This window comes from Telopea speciosissima, chromosome 6 (genome assembly GCF_018873765.1).
Source record: "Telopea speciosissima isolate NSW1024214 ecotype Mountain lineage chromosome 6, Tspe_v1, whole genome shotgun sequence".
NCBI lineage: Eukaryota > Viridiplantae > Streptophyta > Magnoliopsida > Proteales > Proteaceae > Telopea > Telopea speciosissima.
In genome coordinates this window covers 68,677,405-68,700,367 of record NC_057921.1, presented here as the reverse complement: position 1 = coordinate 68,700,367, position 22,963 = coordinate 68,677,405, and the positions used below count along the sequence as shown (strand labels likewise).

The 22,963-nt window shown below is 38.4% G+C and overlaps 2 protein-coding genes across 5 annotated transcripts in view; one reads left to right on the top strand and one right to left on the bottom strand.

Annotated features, from left to right (window-relative positions):
• The window catches only part of LOC122664402 (CDPK-related kinase 3-like), a 31,150-nt gene extending 15,067 nt beyond the window's left edge, over positions 1-16,083 (bottom strand). Inside the window, exons 1-2 of one of the 3 annotated variants that reach the window (XM_043860199.1) lie at positions 16,054-16,083; positions 2,042-2,654 (exon numbers count right to left, since the gene is read on the bottom strand). In XM_043860199.1, coding sequence (XP_043716134.1) covers positions 2,042-2,590 — 549 coding nt within the window. In that variant the 5' untranslated portion in view covers positions 2,591-2,654; positions 16,054-16,083. Of the gene's footprint in view, positions 1-2,041; positions 3,059-4,476; positions 4,494-16,053 lie in introns of those variants that run through there. The other 2 variants (XM_043860200.1, XM_043860198.1) reach the window with 2 other exon arrangements.
• On the top strand, positions 15,339-20,426 carry LOC122664404 (rho GTPase-activating protein 5-like). 2 transcript variants are annotated; one of them, XM_043860201.1, is made up of 5 exons: positions 15,339-16,045; positions 17,815-17,935; positions 18,025-18,144; positions 19,191-19,421; positions 19,767-20,426. In XM_043860201.1, the coding sequence occupies exons 1-5, from the start codon at positions 15,585-15,587 to the stop codon at positions 20,085-20,087; spliced, it is 1,254 nt and encodes a 417-aa protein (XP_043716136.1). In that variant the 5' UTR covers positions 15,339-15,584; the 3' UTR covers positions 20,088-20,426. The 2 variants fall into 2 exon arrangements, with proteins under 2 accessions (XP_043716136.1, XP_043716137.1); XM_043860202.1 differs by having other exon boundaries at positions 17,815-17,938; positions 18,028-18,144.
• Positions 20,427-22,963: the final 2,537 nt, after the last annotated feature.

Sequence of the window (22,963 nt, the reverse complement as noted above, 5' to 3'; positions counted from 1 at the left end):
AGTAGTTACATATTGGTATGAAGATATTTGTTGTTGAGTCATTATGGAGTAGGTTACTGTGCATAGTAGTAGTTACATATTGGTATGAAGATATGTGTTGTTGAGTCATTATGGAGTAGGTTACTGTGCACGTAGTATTGCACGTAGAGAATGGAAGTTGTAACTAAACAAAATGGGAAGCTAAGGTGTCGGTTATTTAACGGTTGCCTCTTTGAGCAACCTATTTAACAGTAATTGATAATGAAGAAGGTATCTGAAAATTCCTAAAAATTCTCTCTTGTGAGAAAGAGGATAGGGCAACCTCCCAATTACGCCAGGACGCCCTTGCTTCGTCAATAGAGCATATCTATCTTTTATCCTATTTCATCTCTTTCCCACCTTTATTTTCTCTTTTTTTCCTATTTTACCTCTTCCCTCTCCTGTGCATGCATCAAACTTTGTTATTTTTTAGTTTAAAATATAAAAAGGGCGTTCCCAGTGCACGAGGCTCCCGGCACTGCAGGGTCTGGGGAGGGTCATAATGTACGCAACCTTACCCCTGCTTTCGCAAAGAGGCTGTTTCCATAATCGAACCCGCAACCACTTGGTCACAATGGAGCAACCTTACCGTTGCGCCAAGGCCCACCCTTCTTTTTAGTTTAATATATATATATGGCTTCACAGCCTAGCTACATGATTTATCGAATGAATGAAAATTCTCTCTTTTTGTTTTTGGTTCTGTGGTGCGATTCAGTAGGCTCCTCAGTGGCGATTCCATCATATCTTTTCTATTGTTTTTTTTTTATATCTTTCATTCCCATAGTTACATCGTCAAATTCAGAACATATTTTACAGACTCAAACTACTTCTTGTACTGTTCATTCGACTGGAGTTCGAGGTTGATCAGAATCGTTTAAATCAAGTTATTTGCTTTACTCTCAAACGTGGCTCTATCCTTATACCAGCGATACTGTCGTTCGCTGGCTTTCACTGGTTCGAGATTAACAGTGCAACTATTTCTTCTCCCATAATATGGTGATGAGGAGTTTCAGTCAACATCTTGTTCCCATGGTTGCATGCTATTTCTCATTTTTCCAATCCATTATGTTGCTAGTTTTGTGAAAATCCAGTAATCTCTAGCTCATTTGAATTTCTTTGTTTACCTCCCACCTCCTGTTAAAGATTTCCAACAAGATGTGCATCTATCCTACATACCATCCCAGGAAATCCCGATCACCTTCTTCGCTTAGGCCAATAGGACAGAATGCTTCTACTCAACACCAAGTAAACAGAAAAAGAGAACTACCAGTTCAACCATCGTCAGCATGTTCCATTAATTGTTCAAAAGAATTCTCCACTCCACAAAGATGAGCCCAGCATGGTCACTGAATACATTCTCAGATCCCTTGTTTCTGTCCATCAACAGCTTGATGCAATAAAGAACTTACCAATCTCCCGTTGAGATTTTAATAATGTTCCTCATAAGCTTGGCAATTTCTTTCACAATCTAATTTGGGGCTCAGTCCTATATGAGAGTATGACAAAATACAAATAATACGAAGATTGTCACACCCAAACCAGTGTCCTCACCATTGCAAATTTAACCATAAACAATGCTGGCGGATTAGGTGTAGTGCAATGAACAAAGAAAGGAATTGTTGTCAAGATCACGAACAATGAGACAAAAAAGTATTAAATTGCTTTTGCCTTTGATGAGTAAGAAGACACCCCAGAAGTGAGGAGTGTTCTGTAACTTCAACACAGGATAAAGAATCAAACACCTGGACAAAGTATTTAGAGACTTGAAGGATACGATCACCTGCTAGTCCAAAATTTAAAGGAAAACAAGTTTGGAAAATGAGAAAGCTACCTAATTTAGTCATTTTACTATTTCAGGCCACTGGATGGCAAAAGAGTAAAGCCATTGAACCATTGCCATGAAAAATGCTAACTTTAAGAAGCCAAATAAATTATAGTGAAGTTCATAATAAAGACGTGTCGAATATTAATCAGTTGCAGCTGGTCAGTAGCAAAGAAAATAATAAAAAGCATACCACCGCACCTTAGCTTTGGATATGATCTTGACGGCAACAAGTTGGCCTTTAAGCTCTCCTTTCTTGCCTTTGGCGGAGCAAGTATGACCGAAATGTCCGCGGCCAACCTCCTTTCCCAATTCATATTTGGCAGTGAAATTCTTAGAATATCCAAAGTTCTTATCAAGCGGGCGCTCAACCTCCGCGCCATCCTCAGGGATCGGACCTTCTTTGAGCTTTGGGGGTCCAAGACGTTTGGCTAGGGAGGCCTTGATGTGCTTCGCCGGCGACGGAGGAGGGAAAGGGCGGCGGAAGAATCGGCGGGGAGTGGACCTCGCCGGCGACGCAGAGACACCGGGTGGGAGAGGACTAGTACCAGAACCGTGAGGGTGAGGGCTGCGCCAAGGGCTGCGCCAAGGGCTGTTGGAGGAGGAGCGAGCTGGAGTGTTCCTCACTGAGCGCAAACCGAAAAAGCCATTACCGGCAGTTGAAGTGGACGGCGTCTGAGGACGATCGCCGTCGCGGACGATGGTGTCGTCTTCAACGACGGAAATGTTCTTGCCGTAGCACTGCCCCATCGCTTGCTACGACTTTCGAGATCGAAAGATCGGTCAAAATCCTAACATGGGAATCAATCGCTCTCTGTACGGATCTGAGGATTCTGGATTTCGGCAGAGACAAAGAGAAAGAGATCTACCGCAAGAAAACGTTAAAAATAGGGAGCGAATAAATGAATTGAGCCGGACAAAAGAAGAGAGAGGTACACACACAGCGGCAGCGAGACTACTGTTGAAACCAGAAGAGAAGGTGAGAACTGAGGAGGTGAGTGTCAGCGAAGAGCGAGAAAGAATGAGACAACAGAAGCATACAAACTGAAGAGAAGTCGAAAGCAACAGAGAGACAAAAGATCTTTGGGGGGTATAAAACCATGAATCTGTTCGGGGATTGAGATTTGATAATCCCTATTCCCTATGCAGAGCACGAGAGTTTCGTTTCTAAGCAGATATTGCTCCTCAGCCCCCCCCCCTTTTTTCTGTGTCTCTTTCTTTTAGGGGGTTTGATACAAATTTCCCTTGTTCATATAATATAATATATATAATGGAAGTTTTGTTTTTTAAACATGTAATGGCGACTGTTTAAAATTGTCTGAAAGACACCTTGTAGGTAGGGATGTAAACGGATTGGATTCGGCTCGGACAATGCTATATCCGCATCTGCATTTGCATTCAATTAGCTTTCAAACGGATTCGGATAGTGCTAAACGAATACGGATCGGATATTTTATCCGTTTACATGTAAATATAGCTTTTTGGATAGCTATAGCCTACCCGTATCCGTATCCGTTTAGCTTTCGGACGGATTCAGATAATGCTAAACAAATACGAACAAGGATACAGAAACGAATTTTGGCTATTCATTTACATCCCTACTTGTAGGTGTATTAAAAACTCATTTTTTATTTATTTTAAGAAAAAATTAAGTCAAAGATAATATAAGGTTTTTCAATTTAATTTAGAAGAGATATATATTTTGAACGGAAGCAGTTTTCTGTACCGGAGTGTGGCCTACGCCAGCACTCCCATGAGTCTATCTCTCTCCTCTTTAAAAGTTAAAACAAGGTGGCAGAGGTGTCTTTTCTCACATGGGGAAGAGAGAGATAGACTCATGGGAATACTAGCGTACACCACACTCCCGAACATATATCTTTTTCCCTATTTTGAATTACTATTATTGCTGTCGTGCCCATTTTTTTCAAGTACACCTGTAAAATGACGGGATTTACCTTCATTGACAAAAAGAAGTATGTTATACTAAAATAGCAAAAAAATATGATTTGGATTTTCTACGGCCTAGGGTTGAGCGAACATCATGCCATGCTCAACTCCCAAATTGCCATGTCGTATTCCATATCGATCCAATGGTTGGTAGATGAGATCAATTCAAAATTCGAAATTTTGGAGCTTGCCTACCAAGCATTGGATCAATATGGAATCTGATGTGGCAACCTAGGAGTTGAGTGCAGCATGATGGCCACTCAACCCCATACTGCAGAGGATCCAAATCCAAAAAAGTAAGGTTACAAATTGACATCTTAGGAGATGTCAATAAGAAAAATCTTTAATATAATATTTATAATATATATAAACTAATAAATATAGAGATAATGTTATCTGTCTAGGAGTGCTAACGTACACGGTAGTACCTCCCTATGTTTATCTCTCTCTTTTCTCTTATGAAATGATGTATTTGCCCCATTCCATGGGAAGAGAGACTCGAGAAGCACTACACTCTCAGGCAAAGAACTCAGTCTCATAAATGTAATATCTATATTTTGGGAAAAGGTTTTCCAAGCCTCCAGGTGTGGTACACTAACACCTATATGTTTATCTAGATCTTTTCTCTTACATGAAATGACCTTGATGCCTCCTATGTGCAATACCATTTTGTTGCACCTCATTGGAGTGCTCTCTCTCTCTCTCTCTCGTGTATCAGTTGCATAACTAGCAAGAGCAGACAACGGTCCATTTCTTACGTACTCTTTGTTTTGCCTTGCCAATATTTCTATTTTCTTTCTCTTTCATTGGACTTTTGGTTTTTTTTTTTTTTCGACTTTATTAGTGTCCATTTATTTATTTATTTTTTGACCTAATAATAGATAACAAATAAAGGCTAGTTTAACAATGGACATAATTTTCTTATGCCACAGTGAATGGAATTTCATTAATCATGGGGTTTCAGGTGTGCACGAAAAAGAATCAGGAGGATATTTTGAGAAACATATTAAAACCCTATAGAGGTTTGTGAACCCTAAGATGGTCTAGTGGACCTCACTGTAGGATTTTCACTTTTATATATAATTGATAGGATTTTTCATTCACCCACACAATCCTAGTTTTTATGAAATGAGACTTTGAAAATAGTAAAGGCCATTTTTTAATTTGGATAGTAAGTAGCATACTAACTTTGACCCATAGTCACGGTGAAAAAAAAAATTCAACTAATTCGTAATACAGAAAATGCGAAGAAAGGATTCACTGATTTAAGTGTGGATTCCAACCAAATCCGAAGTCTTTTTTTTTTTTTCTTTGGTAAAAGCGGTTATTATTCTAAAACAAAACAAGATGAACTCACAACTTCCAAATTACAAATATCCAAAAAACTATGAAGTGAACATCGGCCAATTTGTCTTAATTGTCAGAGACATGGGGTCATCCGCGCTAGAGAATGGGAAGTACAGTTTGCATCCCTATAAATAGGTGGAAAAGTACACTATGTGAAGGTCGTTGTAAAATACTAATGTCTTGAATGATAGCCTGTCCATGATAGGGGTCTTGGTTGGCGAGTGGAGAAGAGTTTGGCTCAGTTGTTTTTTTGGTTTTTATGGATTTCTAAACTTGAAGGAAAAAAAAAAAAACCTGTTCAAGATAGCAAGAAAGTTAAAGCTCGAGACCTCCATTGTGGTAGGTGGCCGATAATAATAAATTAAGAGAAAGTTCTTTGTCCAGGAGTGTGGCAGAGGCCACACTCTCACGAGTCTATCTCTTTCCTCTCCATTTGAAATGATACCTTTGCCCCCTTATTTTGAGGAGGAGAGAGATAAACATATGGGAGTGATAACAGAAATTTATAATAATTAACCATCTAAATGATATTGAGGTTTCTCCCTTCACTCCAATGGAAGAACAAGATGATATTATTTTCCAATATTTGTTAAACATAATTACCAATTTATTATAAATTATATTGATTAAGAAAGAAATTAAAATGAAAAGAGAAGACAAACAACATTAATGTTAGTTGAATGTATATTACCTATGCATACATTGCACATATGGTTAAGTGATGACATGAATTTTTTTTTGGCTTTTATAAATAACCCCAAACTCTCTTAATGGCAACAAGTGAGACTTATATCATCATCTAATCGAACATAAAGCGTACTCATATGGTTAGATGATCAAAAGTTCAGACTCGTTAGTTATTATGTCCCTTCAAAATTCATTCATGGTCCCTTGACCTTTACTCCATTTGGTATTGTTTATCTGAAGGGGACGATAAACTATTTTTTATTGCAAAGATTTAAAAAAAATATTGAGATTATATAAGATGAGACAGGAGAAATTCATGGAATATGTTTGTTTCTCTTTTCAAACAGCAGTTACACATTATAGGGTCGAAAGAGGGTGCAGTCCTTCCTTGTATCATAGATGTGGGCCCTCTTGTAACTGCCAAGGCAGAAACCATTCAATCAAGCAAAATACAAATACATAAATGGAATGGATTATTAAGAAAAAAGATTAATGATTCCAGCTGAGAAGCAGGTGAGTCCTCATCCATCACTGTCATCCTCACAGTCCTTCCTAAATCCCAACAGAGAGGAGGAATTGAATAAATGGTTTGCTTTTGGGCCCCTTCTCTTGTTAGACCTTCTTATGATGAAGGAGGATAAGTCTTTTTTTCCCCTATTCCTCCAAAGTCCTTTATCATTGCCCTTAATGTAAAGCTTCTAAGAAACCTTATACCGTTTCCAATCTTTCATGAAAATCATTGTTTTTCTTAGGACTTTTTTATGGAAAAGTCATCATCTAATTCTCTCTCTCTTTTCTTCCAAATCTTCTAGGGTTTTTTTTCTTCCATTGTCCTCAATGAAAAGCTTCAAACATGAGACTGTTCTCAAACTTTCATGAAGTGCGGTGCACTGCCCAGTGTATTGGACTGTGGCCACTGCACTTGGGAGAATAAAAAATCAAAGTCTCAAGTGCAGTGCACGGTCTGATGCACTTTAAAAGTGCATTGGACAGTGCACCGCACTTGAGCGGATAAATTTTTTTTTTCTTAGGCCTTCGTATGAAGTTGTCGTCCTCTTTCTCCAATCCCTCATTTTTTTAAATGCCCTTGATGGAAAGCTTCATATGTGAGACTGTTTCTAATCTTCAGTGAAAATCATTGCTTTTCTTAGGCCTTGTGTGGAAGAGGGTGATTGACCTGTTCCACTCTTCCTCTAATCCTCCTCCCATTTTTTCAACGCCTTGGATGAAAAGCTTCAAATAGAGACTGTTTCCAATCTTTCATGAAAATCATTGTTTTTCTTAGGCTTTCTTATGAAGAAGTAAGGGGGTCCAACTCCTCTCCAGGGAGCTTAGGGCCCAGGGAGTGCCATGGGGCATCCAAGGGTTGGGCTGTGCCGCATACATCTCGGTGTATGCCTAGACATGTGTGTGGCACAACCCAACGACTGGATGCCCCCTAGGCGTGTTGGGCTCCCTGGAGAGGAACTCAATCCAGAAGTAAGTGATAGTCCTCTTCCCTCTTCCTACAATCTTCTATCATTTTTTCAATGTCTTTAGTGAAAAATTCAAATAGGAGACTGTTTCCAATCTTTCATGAAAATCATTGTTTTCCTTTCTTACCATAACATTTTGGTCAAATAATCAGAATGGATCATTTTGGTTATGAAAAACATGCTCCCTCTACCTCATAACATTTTGGTCAAATAATTTTTGTTTAGAAAACTGGTTATATTGTAGTATTGTACTATTTACCATATGATCAGTTTGTTGGGATTCAAAATGTTGAGTGACAAATAGGCCTCACTTTTGCTTACAAGTCAAATTTGAACCATGGTTGACTCTTCTACAAGGTAAATCAAAGGAAAACAACAATTAAAAAAAACACGAACTTTATTTTGTATAAACAATTGAAAATACAAGAAAAAAATATGCAATAATAGATGAACCAACCGATTGCCTTTGAGCCCAAAATTTGATGTATGACCTACACATGATCTCCACCTCTCTTTAATCAACAAATTGATATGCCTAGTTCATATGCTACCTAGAAAAGTGGGGATATTACACATTTACATCTATTTTCCGTTGACCTGCATCCTTTGTTGCCAAAAGAACATAATAAAAATGCTAACCAAATAAAGCTAAGTGTTTTTTTTTTAAATCTTTCTATAAAGATCCGAATTTATTTCTTAATATAAATCAACCAAAGATCAATTCCAACTGAGAAAAGACCTATTTACAATTGAAGTGTTAAAAAAGCAACGCAATAGAATAGAGATTTTGTAGAAGAAATACAAATGGAAAGAGAAATCACGCATACATAAGACAAGATTTTATATGGTTTACCCCTAAAAAGGAAGGCTACATCCACTACCGAGCGATAGTATGAATCCACTCTTTTTGTGAAGTAAAATACAAACCTTCACACACAACTTTCAAAGAGATAAACAACAATATATAGGAAAACCCTAATACTAGAAAATACAAAATTACCCAGAAACCCACCCGATTTGGTCCGTTTCAAAACAACATAGGGCGAAATACATATCAAATCAAAGCTCTCTATGAGCTCTCCAGGAATCAGCGATTACGCCGCTGACATGCATTTTTTGGCCCTTCTGATTGTTTCGAAGGCAAAATGGTCCGTCGAAAAATCACCATAGTACTTTCTAGATTACAGCTAAAAGGAGGTGGGCTAGTCCACCAAGTTCTACACATATTAAATTTTGAAGCACTTGAAGCAAGAAAGTGAACCACCTTATTAAGAGATCTAGGAATGAAAGTTAAGTGTACTTTAAGGTTGTGTTTAGTATGTATTGTTAGAACAAGTTTTGAATCTAAAATACGTACATTCTGAAGCGAAAAACTAAAGAAGAGATGAATTTCAAGCTATGTTCTAGACCCTAAATCTATTTCATTTTTCTCTCTTGCCATAACCCACTGAGCAACATAAGGAGGGTAATGTTCTCCAGATCACCATTGGTGTAGCGTGGGAGATTCTCACCCTCACCCCACCTAAGTGTTGTGTGGAACCGTTTCCCTGTATATTTATCTAAAGGAAAAATGTTTTTTGTGAGAGAGCGTATCACCCATGCCCAAACATAAAAAGGGATAAAATAACCGCCCTACCCATGAAAAGCAAACATATCTGCATAAATGATGCTCCTACTCGTGCTCCCATTGACCCCACATGTGGAGGGACCACACTCTCCTAAAGTGAACTTTTGCCCTTATCTAAATTATATAAACATTGGAAGGATCACACGGTTTCTAAAATGATAACTTGATTAGTTAATTGATTAATTTTAGCACGTCAAAAAAAGGGGTAAGAAACAGAGTGGCTCAAGGTTCTATCAAAAAACAAAAAGGGAAATTTATGAATACCTCCTGTGGTATTGATTTTTTATTGATGCATCCATCTGTACGCACTTTTTACTCGTACTTCCCTTGCTTTTCATATTAATTGATAAGTTAGTCCAAATCGTTAGTCCACTAGTCTTTTGCAGTTAAATTGTTGTTAATATTTTTATAATGACAAAATTATCCTTTCAACAGGGTGAACTCCCCATAATACCCTTAAGGGTAAAACCCAAATACAGATTTCATTCTCTCTGTTCATCGTTTTCACCGTCGATGAACAGGGTGCAGCATCGTCGTCCCGGGCCCAAAATTACCCTTTCAACAGGGTGCAGCGTCGTCGTCCCAGGCCCAAAACCATGGCCGATAATTTGGTGGAGGTGGAGGGGATGGGTATGCCCCTTGCGAAGCGCCTCCTCCTTATCTGGACTTGTAAGGACCAGGAATCAAGGAGACTTAAATCTATCAAAGTTTAAAATGTAATCAACACTCAGGAAGCTCAACCCACTGGAAAGGTTTGACTGAGACTGGCTCAACACAATTGCAAAACAGGGCAGGTTGGGTAGATGCAATACTAGGGAGATTTGTAAGGATTAGGAATCAAGGGTTTGGATCGTTTTGGGTGGGAGATCCTTCCCCTCAGGTTCATGTATATTGGACTTAGGACCAGGAGTTGTATCAACTCCTTCCAACCCATGTAACGCAAGTAGCAGAGAAGAATAGTAATGAACAAACAAATTAATAAAGAATAGGAGGAAAGAACAATGAAGAGGATAGGAGAAAAGGGCTGTGGGGAGATCAAACCCTAACAACTTCTTATTCAAAAAACTCCTATATCTATAATATCGATGGGTACATGTAATTCTTCATATAAACCCTATTAACGTTCGATTAAACGCAATGCTTTATGGTCCAATCTTTATTTTTTGCTGGACCCATCATTGTATCTTGTAAAACCATGAATGGTTAAATCTTTGTGAACGATTGAGGCTTGACTCTCTCTATTTGTTCTTCAAATTTCTTAAAAGTCCTTTCGAGAGAAAAAAAAAAAAAAATCAATTCCTTGAAATTTAAATAAATTCAATTAAATATTGGATTAGCAACTGTTGTTCAAACAGATGATGTTATACGTAACAGGGCTTAGATCAATTGTGGAGCACAGTTTTAGGAAGAAGATGAGAAGAGCTTCCTACAACAGTGTTGAAGGCCGACGGTATTGAGAACTTGACTGCAACGGATTTTGAAGGCCGATGGTCTTGCTCTGAGTTTTGGGAGAAGAAGAGAAGAGGTCTGAATTCGGCCGAGATGTGAAGACCGACGGTTACACGAAGATGGAACAGATGAGAAGAAGCTTGCAATCAAGTTCTCAACGATGGAGAGGTTAACGAACAGATTTGGGGATTTTCTTTTCCAAACCCTTCCTTCTCCTTAGTTTGGTTCAAGGGTTTGATTGGTTTGTTGAGTGAGTTTAAACCGGTTTGATTTGGGGTGTCTGTGAAAATTGCCTAAGTCGATTTGAAGGTAATTTGGTCAGTTAGTTAAAATTAAACATTTAAGAATAACTAACGGTTTGATAACTTATCAATTAATATGCAAATAAGACAGGTACGAATAAAGACTGTACGCATTGGTAAAAATCAATACCGGGTATTCGTATATTTCAAAACCCAGAGTGCTCAAGTCATAGGCAATATCTAAAGACAATCACCTAATAACAAAGATTTTTAAAATGATTGAAAAACAAGACAGATGGTCAAACGGATCAAACTCCTACTGTACACGCGTATGTGATCATGTGGTGGGGACAAATGATAGGGTCAACGACCTTTCGGTGGATTCATTTGACCCATTACTTATGGAAGCCCACTAGTTTATGCATTTTTTTGGTACAGTTTTAGAGCAGGTTTTGATTAAGGTGAAAGTTTTCTCCTTCACCAGTAGAGAGGAAGATGTTTATCCCGAAACGAAAAGAAAAGAAAAAAAAAAAAAAAAAAGAGAAAAAGGAAAAGAAAAAAGTGGAGAACTGGTGATGGGACTAAACCCTTATTGTTGGGGTGGAAACCGCCCCTCCCCTTTGGCCATTCGATGCTACCTTACATGTGAAGGAATAAGCCAAGAGATGCAAAAATTGCGAGTAGAGATTATAAAATCTGACGAATAGAGCCACGTGTATTGTGGTACTTCGCAAACCTGCCCCATTGGCCCTGTTAATATTTCAACTTTTATTATTAGTGGTTATTCTTAATTTCTAATTTTAATTTTTTATACAGTTTATCATCATTATTATTATTATTTTAATTTTTATGTCGAATTGTTGTAATACCTTTTGGTTGACATGGAGTGATGGTGAGAAAAGACAAAATTGGATATGAATTACTAGCGGATAAGGTCTTTTATTGAGTAAAATTTTTTTACATCATTTTATTGAGTAAAATGGTGTCCATAATTAGTGTGAATAACCTTTTTGAATGTTGCTTGGTTTAGTTGATATAAGGAAATAATGCTTTCACTTTTTAGATACATATCATTACAATTAAAAGTAGATTTGTCATCTTACATGCTAATTTGCTTAGGGATCAAATTTTCTTTCACCCACGATGAAGAAAGAATCTCTTAAGTCATCTCATATGATCCTAGATTGGCTATAGAAGGGTAATTTCGGTCGAATACAATAAAGAGCAGGAGTGCAATGTTGAAACTCTCTATCCATAAGTCGAGTCATAGGATCACATCACCTTAATTATAGGAAGAGAATGAGATTGGGTGGTCAAAAACTTTCTCCATTGTTTATTGTATCTTCGTCTTGTTTACTAGTAAATACGGTGCAACTGGGCAAGGCTACAACCAGGTTTTTGAAAACCCAGGCCCATACGGAAGTCCCCAGGGCCCATACAAGGCCCGACCCATTAAGAGTGGGGTTTTTGAGCTAACAGGTGTAAGAAAACTCCTACTCTTGAACTTATATTTGCCATAGGGCAGTTTGGATGGGGACTCATGAAGCTTTGGATAACAGAAGTGTAGACTGTTCAGTTTGAAGGATAAAATACAATTGGAATAGTTGAATGTGAAGTTTTGTAAGCATTTAGATACCAAGGCACACTTCTCACATATCAAGTTTTTTTTTTCTGGTAAGACTCACATGTCAAGTTTCAGCCCTAATAAATCTACCAATTGGGAAAGCAATGCCTTTGAAAAATCTTTAGAAAAATGAAACTATTTTAAAAGAAATGAGTAGCTGAAAACAAAGGGGAAAGTGACAATACATGGGAGGATATACATACCATTGAAGGGATTCCCCACGAATCCATGATGTGTGTGGGGGAATTTGCTACACCATACCAATAGCAGCGCAATGGATAATATCTCTTACGTGGGGTCTACATGGTCAAGGTGTAAAATAGAGAACGATAAAAATAACCCGTTGTGAGGGAGTGCTAGCACACTGGCATCGTGGGAAATTTTTTTCCATTATTGAATTTGAGCTTGAAGTTTGACACATGACCAATTTAGACTATTTTTTATATATCCAACAATAGGAATTACCACAGCTTTTTTTAACGTTAACGCAGATAAGTGGGCAAGACTAGAAAAATTTTATTCAGAAAGAAAATGAAATCTATAAGAATTTAAAGGATAAAAATGTTCAAATCCATTTTCATATTGAAGCTGATGTGATAGTTAAAAATGGGTCTACATGCTTCATTATGCCACATCTTTTTATGTGCATGATCCATGAAATCTTAATCTGTCCTCAAGTCTGCCTTCTTCAAAAGCTGATCCCATATGTATTCATAAAAATTGTTAATTAAATATGTTGCAGTTGGAACATACCAAACTCATAGAGTTTATTTATTTATTTGTTAGGAGAAGAGAGAAAAAGCTTTTCCATAAGAGAGGGGGGGGGAGCTTGGAAGGTAGTGGAAGATGAAGACATGTTGACTTTACAGTGCAACCCTCAAGTCCCTTAAAAAATTTTGATCCTGGTGAATAGTAAGTTGTAGGAAGTAGGGAAACAACCTGGGCCCCAAAAACCCAGCCCAAGCTCAGCCTGCCCAAATGGGCTTCAACTAGGATTTTCAGCCAATGGACTGGCTAGGGTTGAGAAATCTTAACTTGTGGTTGGGTCAAGCTGGATTAGGGTAAAGGCCTCAGGGGCAACCACGTCCGATTTGGGCCAAATAACATGCAAGTACTGCAAACACAAAAGCTTGAAGGTAACTTGTACAAGCAAAACATAGCAGCAAGGGAAAAAGATGGGCACATTGCCCATAGTACATTAGTACATGCCTTTGTGTATAAAGACTGACAGTCTCTCTCTTCACTTATATTATCTCTCGTTAAGAAGAGGGTTCTTTTTGATGCCGGTGTACAGTTTTGAGCATAGAGGGAGTATTATGGAAACCTTGAAAATAGGAGGTAATTGTTGGGGAACAACTAGTTTTTGAAGATGAGTTTTACCCAAGTCCCTACAAGTGGTATCAGAATTAAGGTTGTGGCCGTATGACTGATACAGTGACAAGTTGTGAGGAGTATTTGGGAAGGTAAGCTCTGTTCCATCATCTTGATCCTCCCCACCCTCTTAATTTCTCATCGGAAAGCACATTTCACCCAACTTTGCACCAAAGTAATCTTTTACAACCACCATGATTCATCACACCACCACCACTTTCTTCATGTTATCCTCTATACTTACACCACACGAGAGCATGGCTTTAGGTATTGATATCAGATGATCGTGACTGATATCGTAAACTAAAACTATGTACAAGAGATCTAAGGATCAAAAGTCACGACAATTTAAGCTCCAAATTTTTTTTCCTAGATAGAAAATTTACAATCCAAACTCGAGATGAGCTTTAGCTAGCTAGGATTTCTCTCTAATAAGAAGAGAAATGCTTGTTGTTGTCAAGGTGGAGTTTGCTGAGTTGGCGAACCAACTCTTCAAAATAAAGAGGTCAAGAGTTCAACTCTCGTTGGGGCCTACGTATCCTCCACCCCCCCCCCAAAAAAAAAAAAAATAAAAAAATCTAGCTCTAGAGAGTAGCTAGCATTAAATGGTATTTTTCTCATTTATTTATTTTTTTTTTTCTAATGCACTCTATTAAACCCTTTTAAACCTTATAATGATACTTAAAAAAAATAAACTTATATATAAATTTAGGAAAAAAGATCCCTACATGCTCCCCCATTTGTCCAGACGCTGGTGTAGAGAACATGCGATCAAGTAGTGATCTCATATCCATAAATTTAATCATAATTAGATAATGATGTAGATAACAACATCAATTAAACTATCATTTGACAGTTATTAAGAGCATAATTAAAAGAATTCTGAGCATGGTGGAACCCCACTCCCATTGTGTTGTATAACCAATGTAAGAAGTGGAGAGAGCAGAGCGGTCCCCTTCTTTTTATGCTCTATTCTCGTGTTACAAACTATAACAAAGAAGATGCAGGAGTGGAGCCCTCGTTTTGACATGAGAGAGAAAGAGAGAGAAAGAAGGGCTGTGTCGGGATGGGCCTCATGAACCGTTCCAAAAACCTGCATATTTGTTGTATTGGTCTACGTCTCATACTTGTCTTAGGCCCATTGCCAGCGACCCCCAAACATTAGGACACTTGAAAGATGAGTAGAAGTGTGAAAAGAGCATAACATCATCATGTGCCCTTGTGGCTGCCCACACGATGTAACCAGACACAGGAGATGAAGGAAAATCATGGTTGGTTAAAATTAGAGACCCCTGGAGGCTGGGAGCCTGGGGACCCCTGATGGTGGGTATGGAACATTTGCCTTTATAGTGCGAGGCAGACCTTTAACCTTTACACACTGGTCAATACTCAGTAGTGGGTCACTGCTGGTAGTTAGTAACTTAGTATTCACAGCTGTTGAGTCCTCCCACTTCAAAGAGTTAAAATGATGGATAGAGGGTATAACTTCCAAAACCGAACAGACAAACAAACAAACATAAATGATGCAGTGTATGGTGTGTTGTCTTCGCCGTTTCACGACCGGGCGATTCCTCTTCCAGGTTCCACCTCTTTCTCTCTCTCTAGATTTATGCTTGATGTAATCAAAAATTCAAAATAAAAAAAGCATAAGAAGGAGAGCTGACAAGAGTGAAATGTTCCCTCCAATTATCCACGCCATAGTCTCAAAACCCGCCATCCCTAATCCCTTCTTGTTCTCTGTTTGTCTTGTCTGGTTTGGTTGATCAATCATTCACCTTCCCAACTTACTTAAGCAATAGCAACCTTTCTTCTTACTACTCTCCTTTATTTCTGCTAACTTCCTTCATTCACCAAATCCACTAACAACTATCCTAATAATACCATAATCCCAATCCCATTATCTGTTTCTTTTCGAATCTCGCTTCTAATTTTGCTGCTTCTCTGTTCCTCTGTTTTTGGTGCCCCCCCTCTAATAATGACTCAACTCTTCAGATCCAAGTCTTGTAAACTTGGAGGGGTGATGGCGTTGAACTCCTCTCCCCCGAGTCCTTCTCTATACCTCACTAGCGGCGAAGACGAAGAAGATGAAGAGGAAGAGGAAGAAGAGGAGCAGTTCGAAGATGAAGAAGAAGAAGAAAGTGATGGGTGTTATACGGGACCGATATCCACTCCATTGATCGTCACGACGGGAGGGGGAGAGCGGAATAGTAGCAAAGATCAGAATCACCAGTTCCCAGTTCTGGCCATTTTGGTTGCGGCGCTGAGGAAGTCCTTGGCCACCTGTAGTGTGGAGAGGGAGGATATTAGTTCCATGGATATCGGCTGGCCGGTTGATGTCCGCCATGTCTCCCACGTTACTTTTGATCGATTCAATGGTTTTCTTGGTTTGCCCGCTGAGTTCGAGTCCGATGTTCCAAGGAGAGTCCCCAGTGCCAGGTTAGCACCTCTCTCTCTCTCTCTTTCTCTCTGTACCTCTGCCGCACCTTTCTGCTAGTGGAAAACTAAGTTTTATTTTCTGCTTACGAGTTCATCTCGAATCCTTTGATTCTTGTCGTATGATATGCCCTTCATAGTCTGCACTCTTTCAGACACTGACGAAAGTTATACTTTAGAAATAGAGAAGAATGAATCTCATCTTCTAAAGTCTCAAATGAGAAACATCTTTTTCAGAACTTACTACTCTAATTCAGCTTGAGTGTTCTCTATCTCGCTTCATTTTCTCCTTGAGTGGAGTGATTTGAGGTTGATACATATGGAACCTCGGACAGCTTTGAGCAGAGACTTGAGAGATCCTCGAGAGTTTCTTTTGGCAGGGGATAACTAATGTTAGATCTAACTCTTCTATTCAATACCGTTGAGCTAGCTATCGCTTTAGTGTCGAGATGTGGATGACTTGTTGGTTGAAGGATTATGCTTTTGGTCTTTGACAATGTGAAGCACATAATACAGGATTCTTATGCTTTTGATCTTTGTCCATATTTATTAAAATACCATTTTACCTCTAAAGAAGAATTGGCCATCAAAATGACCAACAAAAATGAAAAAACTACAAACCCAATAAACACATTGATGGATAACCTGAACCAGATCAATCCAAAAAAAGGCATTCAAAACACAACGAAGAACGGAGAAACAACATACATTTAAAATAAAAGCAGAGAGCAGGATAGAGTTGAACAAAAGGGAAATATAAAGAAAGCAGTAAACCAAGCCAAAACAGAGAGGCCAGGAAACCAGAGAGGGAGACAGGAATAGGAGAATGGATTCTGGACAGAACCGGACTGCGATTCAAAGTTGTCATGAAATTCGGAGGACGCCACAGCTGGAGATAATGCAGCTACATAACAGAGCCCACCCCAATTGCAAACTGGATAACCATCGACTTAGAAGATCCTAGGGACAGCGAAACATAGAAGATTAATAGATTGCCCTGCACCAATGCACGATGGACGCCCCATGATCACTTGACCGAAGTCCATCTGACGCAATAACTGCAGTGGAAATGAATGGAAGCCACTACAACTCAGAATCGGATCGTAACAGATGGCACTCCAACAAGGATCAATGGAAAGACGGAATACTCTCTGCACATTGGATGCCTCTCTTCGACTTTCACCCCAGATTTGATTCAGCTCCGCTCTACGTTGAGGAGGTTTTTTCACAATCTCAACTGCTTCCTTATAATTTTTATGATTATCCGTCAGTTTTTTACTTTCCCTCTTAGTTTGCAGCAGGAAAATTGTCTATTCATCTAACCAATTTTCTCTGATTTGGTCATGATGGTAGAGAATTTGATCAATGATTTGGAGTCATTTGTCATGGTGGAAATTTAGTTAAAGAGCAGGATCTTTGTTTAAATCTAAAGAACTCTGTCAATTTATGTGTTGTGGGTGGTTTTAGATTGGTAAATCTTGCATTCCGGGTTTGTGAATTTAGGTAGGCTTAGTGAAAACTTGACATAAAGGAATTATGTTCTAGATTATGGGACCATGCATAATGATTATGAATGGGCTAGAAATCATTTGAGTGCAAAACTTGACCTTCTTGATTAAAATTAGCTTATTTTTGGTTTTTCTCTTGATTTCGTCTTTTTCCTCGTGCCTTCGGGATAGAATGGTTCTTTGCAACTGTATTCCTGCTCCTTTGGTAAAATTTTTCTTAGTTGATGTTCTTGGCCTCATCATTCTTTTTCCTCTCTTGTCCAGTGCAAGTGTATTTGGAGTCTCTGCCGAGTCTATGCAATGCTCTTATGATCACAGGGGAAACAGTGTACCGACAATTCTTCTCATGATGCAAAGGCGCTTGTATTTGGAAGGAGGCCTTGAAGTATGTCTTTGTTTTGTTTGGAACTACTAAACAATAACTTAACTCTATTGCTCATTATGGTTTTTTATTCATACCTGTTATGCTTGAAGATGGAAGGAATATTCCGAATCACTGCTGAGAATAGCCAAGAGGAGTATGTCCGCGACCAGCTAAACAAGGGTGTAGTACCACATGGAATTGATGTGCATTGTTTGGCAGGTTTGATAAAGGTAGTCATTAGAAATTTCAAAACCTTTTTTGTTGTCTTGATAAATTTTTCTGGCATAGATGATGATTGAGGGAATCTGTGTTCAGCCTGGTTAGAGATTCTGAATGCATTCACTGCACAAAATGTTAGGCAATCCAGGGCAATTCTGATCTTGATTGTTCTGGATCAGAAAATCAAAACAAAGAATTGGGCTGATCCAAGGAGAAATAACCCATACATGGGTGGATAGGCTGATCCAGCGTATATAATCGATTGGATCTGACTGATTTAATTCCAACCTTTAAAACCATGCACTGAACCATAATGATCTATAATTAGCATTAGTTGACAGCTCAACATTTTAGTCCATGTTGCATTGATATGCACCTCTGTATCAGAATCTCATAGAGGCATAAAGCACAGGGTCTGTGTGGACTCGCATTGCATAATATGGAAGAAAATAGCTATTTCCATATGTCTAAAAGCGTTATATTGCTGTAAACAATGTGTATAGTGACAAGGATATAGGATTTAAATAAATTTAATCGTGTTATCTTGCTAGTCATTAACTTTCTATGAAAGAAGATAGACCTCATGTAAGTTTTAGTTCACATTGTGTAAGGGAAAGGAGGAAGGAAAACTAGAAAGAGAAAAAGAAAATCTGGAGTTACCATACCAAATTTTCAGCAGAACCATATTTCTTTATCAATGGAGCAGTGGCCAATTCTTTGGTCCTGCGATTGATAGTCAGGTGATCCAACAATATGGTGCAAATAGTGCCAAATAGCGAAACAAGAAACCTTCAAACTATCAGTTTCAAGTAATTCTTTGATCTAGGTGGTGGGTTCGTTGCATCAATTATTAGAATTTATGAATTTTGGTCTTGCAAATTTTTTAATTAATAACTTTAAGTTCTCATTCGAGAGCTTAATTCTCTTGTGCATGTGTGTTTGTCTGCTTGTGCACATCTATTCAGTGAATAAGAGGTTTCTAGTGGTGTACTTTGGTTCCTTCTGTGGTGTAACTGTTGTTTTAATTGATTAGTATGAATCTTTTGATGCTCAATAGGCATGGTTTAGAGAACTCCCTACAGGGGTACTCGACTGTCTTTCGCCAGATCAGGTAATGCACTGCAACACTGAAGAGGATTACACCCAACTTGTAAAATTTCTGCCACCCATGGAAGCTGCTTTGCTCGACTGGGCCATCAATCTCATGTCAGATGTTGTGCAACATGAACATCAGAACAAGATGAATGCTCGCAACATTGCTCTGGTTTTTGCACCTAACATGACACAGGTTATTGATTTTTTTTTTAAAAAAAAAATTACATATCCCAAATATTTGGGAAATTCCCTTTGGAGATGCTGTTGGTGGTTACTGTAACTGACCATAGAGTGCAACATTGTTGGGTGATGGAATCTGGATCCACAATCTGATGGATTCCATCTAGAAATATATGGTCATTTATCCCGATTAGATGAATTTGACCATCAATGCAGGGCTTTCCAACCTGCACTGTGTCCATTTCAGTGATACCCAGAATGGGAGTTCATGTTCATGAATCTCTCTCTCTCTCTCTTCAGGCTGAGATGTATCTTTTTTCATCTGACATAAATAATTAATTATTTTTTGCCTTGCCAGATGGCAGATCCATTAACTGCACTGATCCATGCAGTTCAAGTAATGAACTTTCTCAAGACACTGATCTTGAAAGCCCTCCGTGAGAGAGTAGAATCAGCTGCTGAGGCTAGATTATCATCTTTTTGCTGTCCGGACGAGAAGGATGAACCCCCTTCACCAAAGTTGAGCAGGGAAACTGATGGCAGATCCTTGAAGGCAACAGTTGGTGTTTGTAGTAGTGATGGAAATGTTATCTCGCATAACATTCTCAGAAGCCCTACCGATGGTGAATCTGATGTTGAACATGAGTCTGCTTCCTGGAATGACACGTGTGAATTATGACATCGGGGCTGTAGGTAATGATTGTAGTAGAGTGGTTACAGTAGTGAGGATGTTGAAGGGTTCTGCTTGGATTGGCTGAGCTTGAGAAAATGAGTGAAGAAGCTCTGCAGGCTCCCGGTCTTTCAATTGAGTAAGCCAATAAAAAAGCTTGAAAATCTTGACGTTGTAAATAGTAGGGGACGGGGAGTACGGGGGTGGTGAGGCTTGGGCATTAAATGGTTGCTGGAGTCTGGGCATGTAATTGTAAGTGTGTATATTGAGGCCTTAATGTTTGTGGAATATTAGTAGTTAATTGTTGTCTTTAAAATCGGAAAATTTAGGTTGCTTTGGTTGTTGAAAGGACTTGAGTTGCTGTAGAATGCCAAGTCACTAACATAAAAAGGGTTGTGAATAAAGTGAAGGATTGGAATAGTCTCTGCAGAAGCATTATATTTGGCTCATAAACAAACCTTTGATAGGCATTCACACCTGGAAGTTAATGGCCAAGGCTTTCAATTTCCTTAGCATAGGACAACCCCCTCCCACCCCCCACCCTTCTTGGTTGAAGCTTGAATATTGTATTTTGGGTTATACTTTGAACAGATTTGGAAAAATTTGTGTTTAGTAAAGCTGTAAAGAAAACTTTGGAATCCTCAGTTCAGTAGACCCTTCTCAGGCTAGACTCTGGATGTGATAATTCTTTTGAATAACGTGTTCATGGATTACTCTTAACACTCTTCAACCTGTCAAGAGGATGAAATTCGAATGGCACATTTTCTGCTAAGTCCTTACGTCAATGGCTGCACCTGGCGGGTAAAATATCATTGCCAAGTAGTTGGGGGGCTAAAGACGAACGTCTTGGGTTCTCCAAATGGAGTTGCAGCAAGGGTGTGACTTTGTGAGGTGAAAATTAAAAGGCGTTGCCGAGATTTTCTTGAACCAAAACTCACATTTGATCCTTTAAAGCTAATTGAAACCCTAAGTTGTAGGGGTTTCATATGTTGGCTACATCATCCATGCATGATAAATTTTAGCAAAAAAAGGTTACATCAATTACCAAAATGGATCTCTGCTTTGAGGTACTTCTAAGAATTTGGTAATTTTGAAATGCAACTCAACTTATTACCTTAAAATAAGAAATAAATAAGAAATGCAACTCAACTCAACTTAGCTTACTTCGAACTAAATAGGATTGGCTATAAGGATCCTTTTTATCTCTGCAACTCTATTCAAAGCCATACTTGTTACTTGTCTTAAGTCGTCATGTATGTTTTTCCTCGTCTTTACCCCAAAAAAAACAAAACTGTTTTTCCTCATCATTTCTCTTCTAATCATTTTATAGCTCCTTCAATTTGGCTCAAATCACTTCTCCATAATAGATCATTCAAAGGACTCTGTTGCACTTGTCTATGCCACCTCAAACAAAGGTTCTCACAACCTATCAATTAGCTGTAATTTGTTCATATATCTCATATCATCAATTTTCTCCTATTGTTCCTAAAGTTATATTATAAATTCCGTTTTTGTTCTACTTATCTTAAAACCTTTTGATTGCAAGGTTGATCTCCATAATTTCAATTTTAAATTTACCTTTCTTTTGTTTCATCCTCTAAAACAGTATCATCACCAAAAAAATATAAACCAATGGATTTAATCTTGAATGTCTATAATCAACTAGTCCATGATTACTACAAACAAATATGAGCTTAAAGTTAATCCTTTGTGTAATTCAATAGCAATTGGGAATTCATTACCTTCCCCCCCTCCCCTCCCCCATAGTTCTACTTCTTATACTAGTCACAACATTATTATACATATCTTTAAAGATCGAGTTTCCCTTCAGTCATGGTGAATGGGGGGATCCATTCACCAAGCGGGTTCAGATGTTCTCAACAGGTATCAAAGGGTATTTTGAAAAAAATATTAAAACCTAGGAGGGGTTTGCCAACCCTAGGATTGTGGAAATCTGTTCATTGGCAAGTGATCAGTAAAGAGAGCGTCACAAGCAACACAGTCTTCAAACTGGTTTTCAAGCACACTTTACCGTTAGTTGTGTCGAATTCCTAGGCATAACGGTCCAAAATCCCTAGATTATGCATGATTCCACAACTAATTTCATTGTGATTGAGGCTAATTCCGGGTGGTGGAGGGAAACTTAGTCATCTCTGTAATTATGTTCATATATTTACTCAAAACCCTTCTCTTTTATTAATATTTGTCTAAGTAACTCTCTAAGGCCGGACTCTATCACAAGCTTTTTCTAAGTAATTAAAGACCATATAACGATCCTTCTTACATTCTCTAAATCTTTCCAATAGTCTTCGAAGTAAGTAAATATCTTTTGTTATTGATCTTACTAACAAAAAAACAAATATTAACCTCTTATCTCAAACAGGTTTCAATTACTCTCTTCCATAATTTCAAAATTTGGTAATTTTGAGACGATGAACTATAATCAACATGGATTAATAAATTGAATTGATCGAGACCATGGGTCTCTTAACTGATGGATCATTCATGATGGCCACACAAAAATAATATCTGGATTGAGTGGTTTAGTTTTCTATTCCTTCCAAATGAAATGTGTGCAATTGCTGTCATTTTTGAGAGAGAGAGTTGGGGGGGGGGGGGTTAAAGGACAAGACATTCGTGAGGTTGAAATACAGGACGTGTGATTGCACGAGGGACAAGACATATTTGAAGCTGAAATCCTTTGGATATTGTCGTAGTGAAGAAGTAATCTTAGATGCTGAAGTCAAAATGGCATTCTATTGATCGAGCAGCCCACATTTCTCACATTGGTTTTGCAAGTCAGCATGCCAAGGCCACTTTACGATAGTAGCACATCCGTACATTTGACATAATATTGGATATGCTTCTCCTTTTCTGTGTAAGGT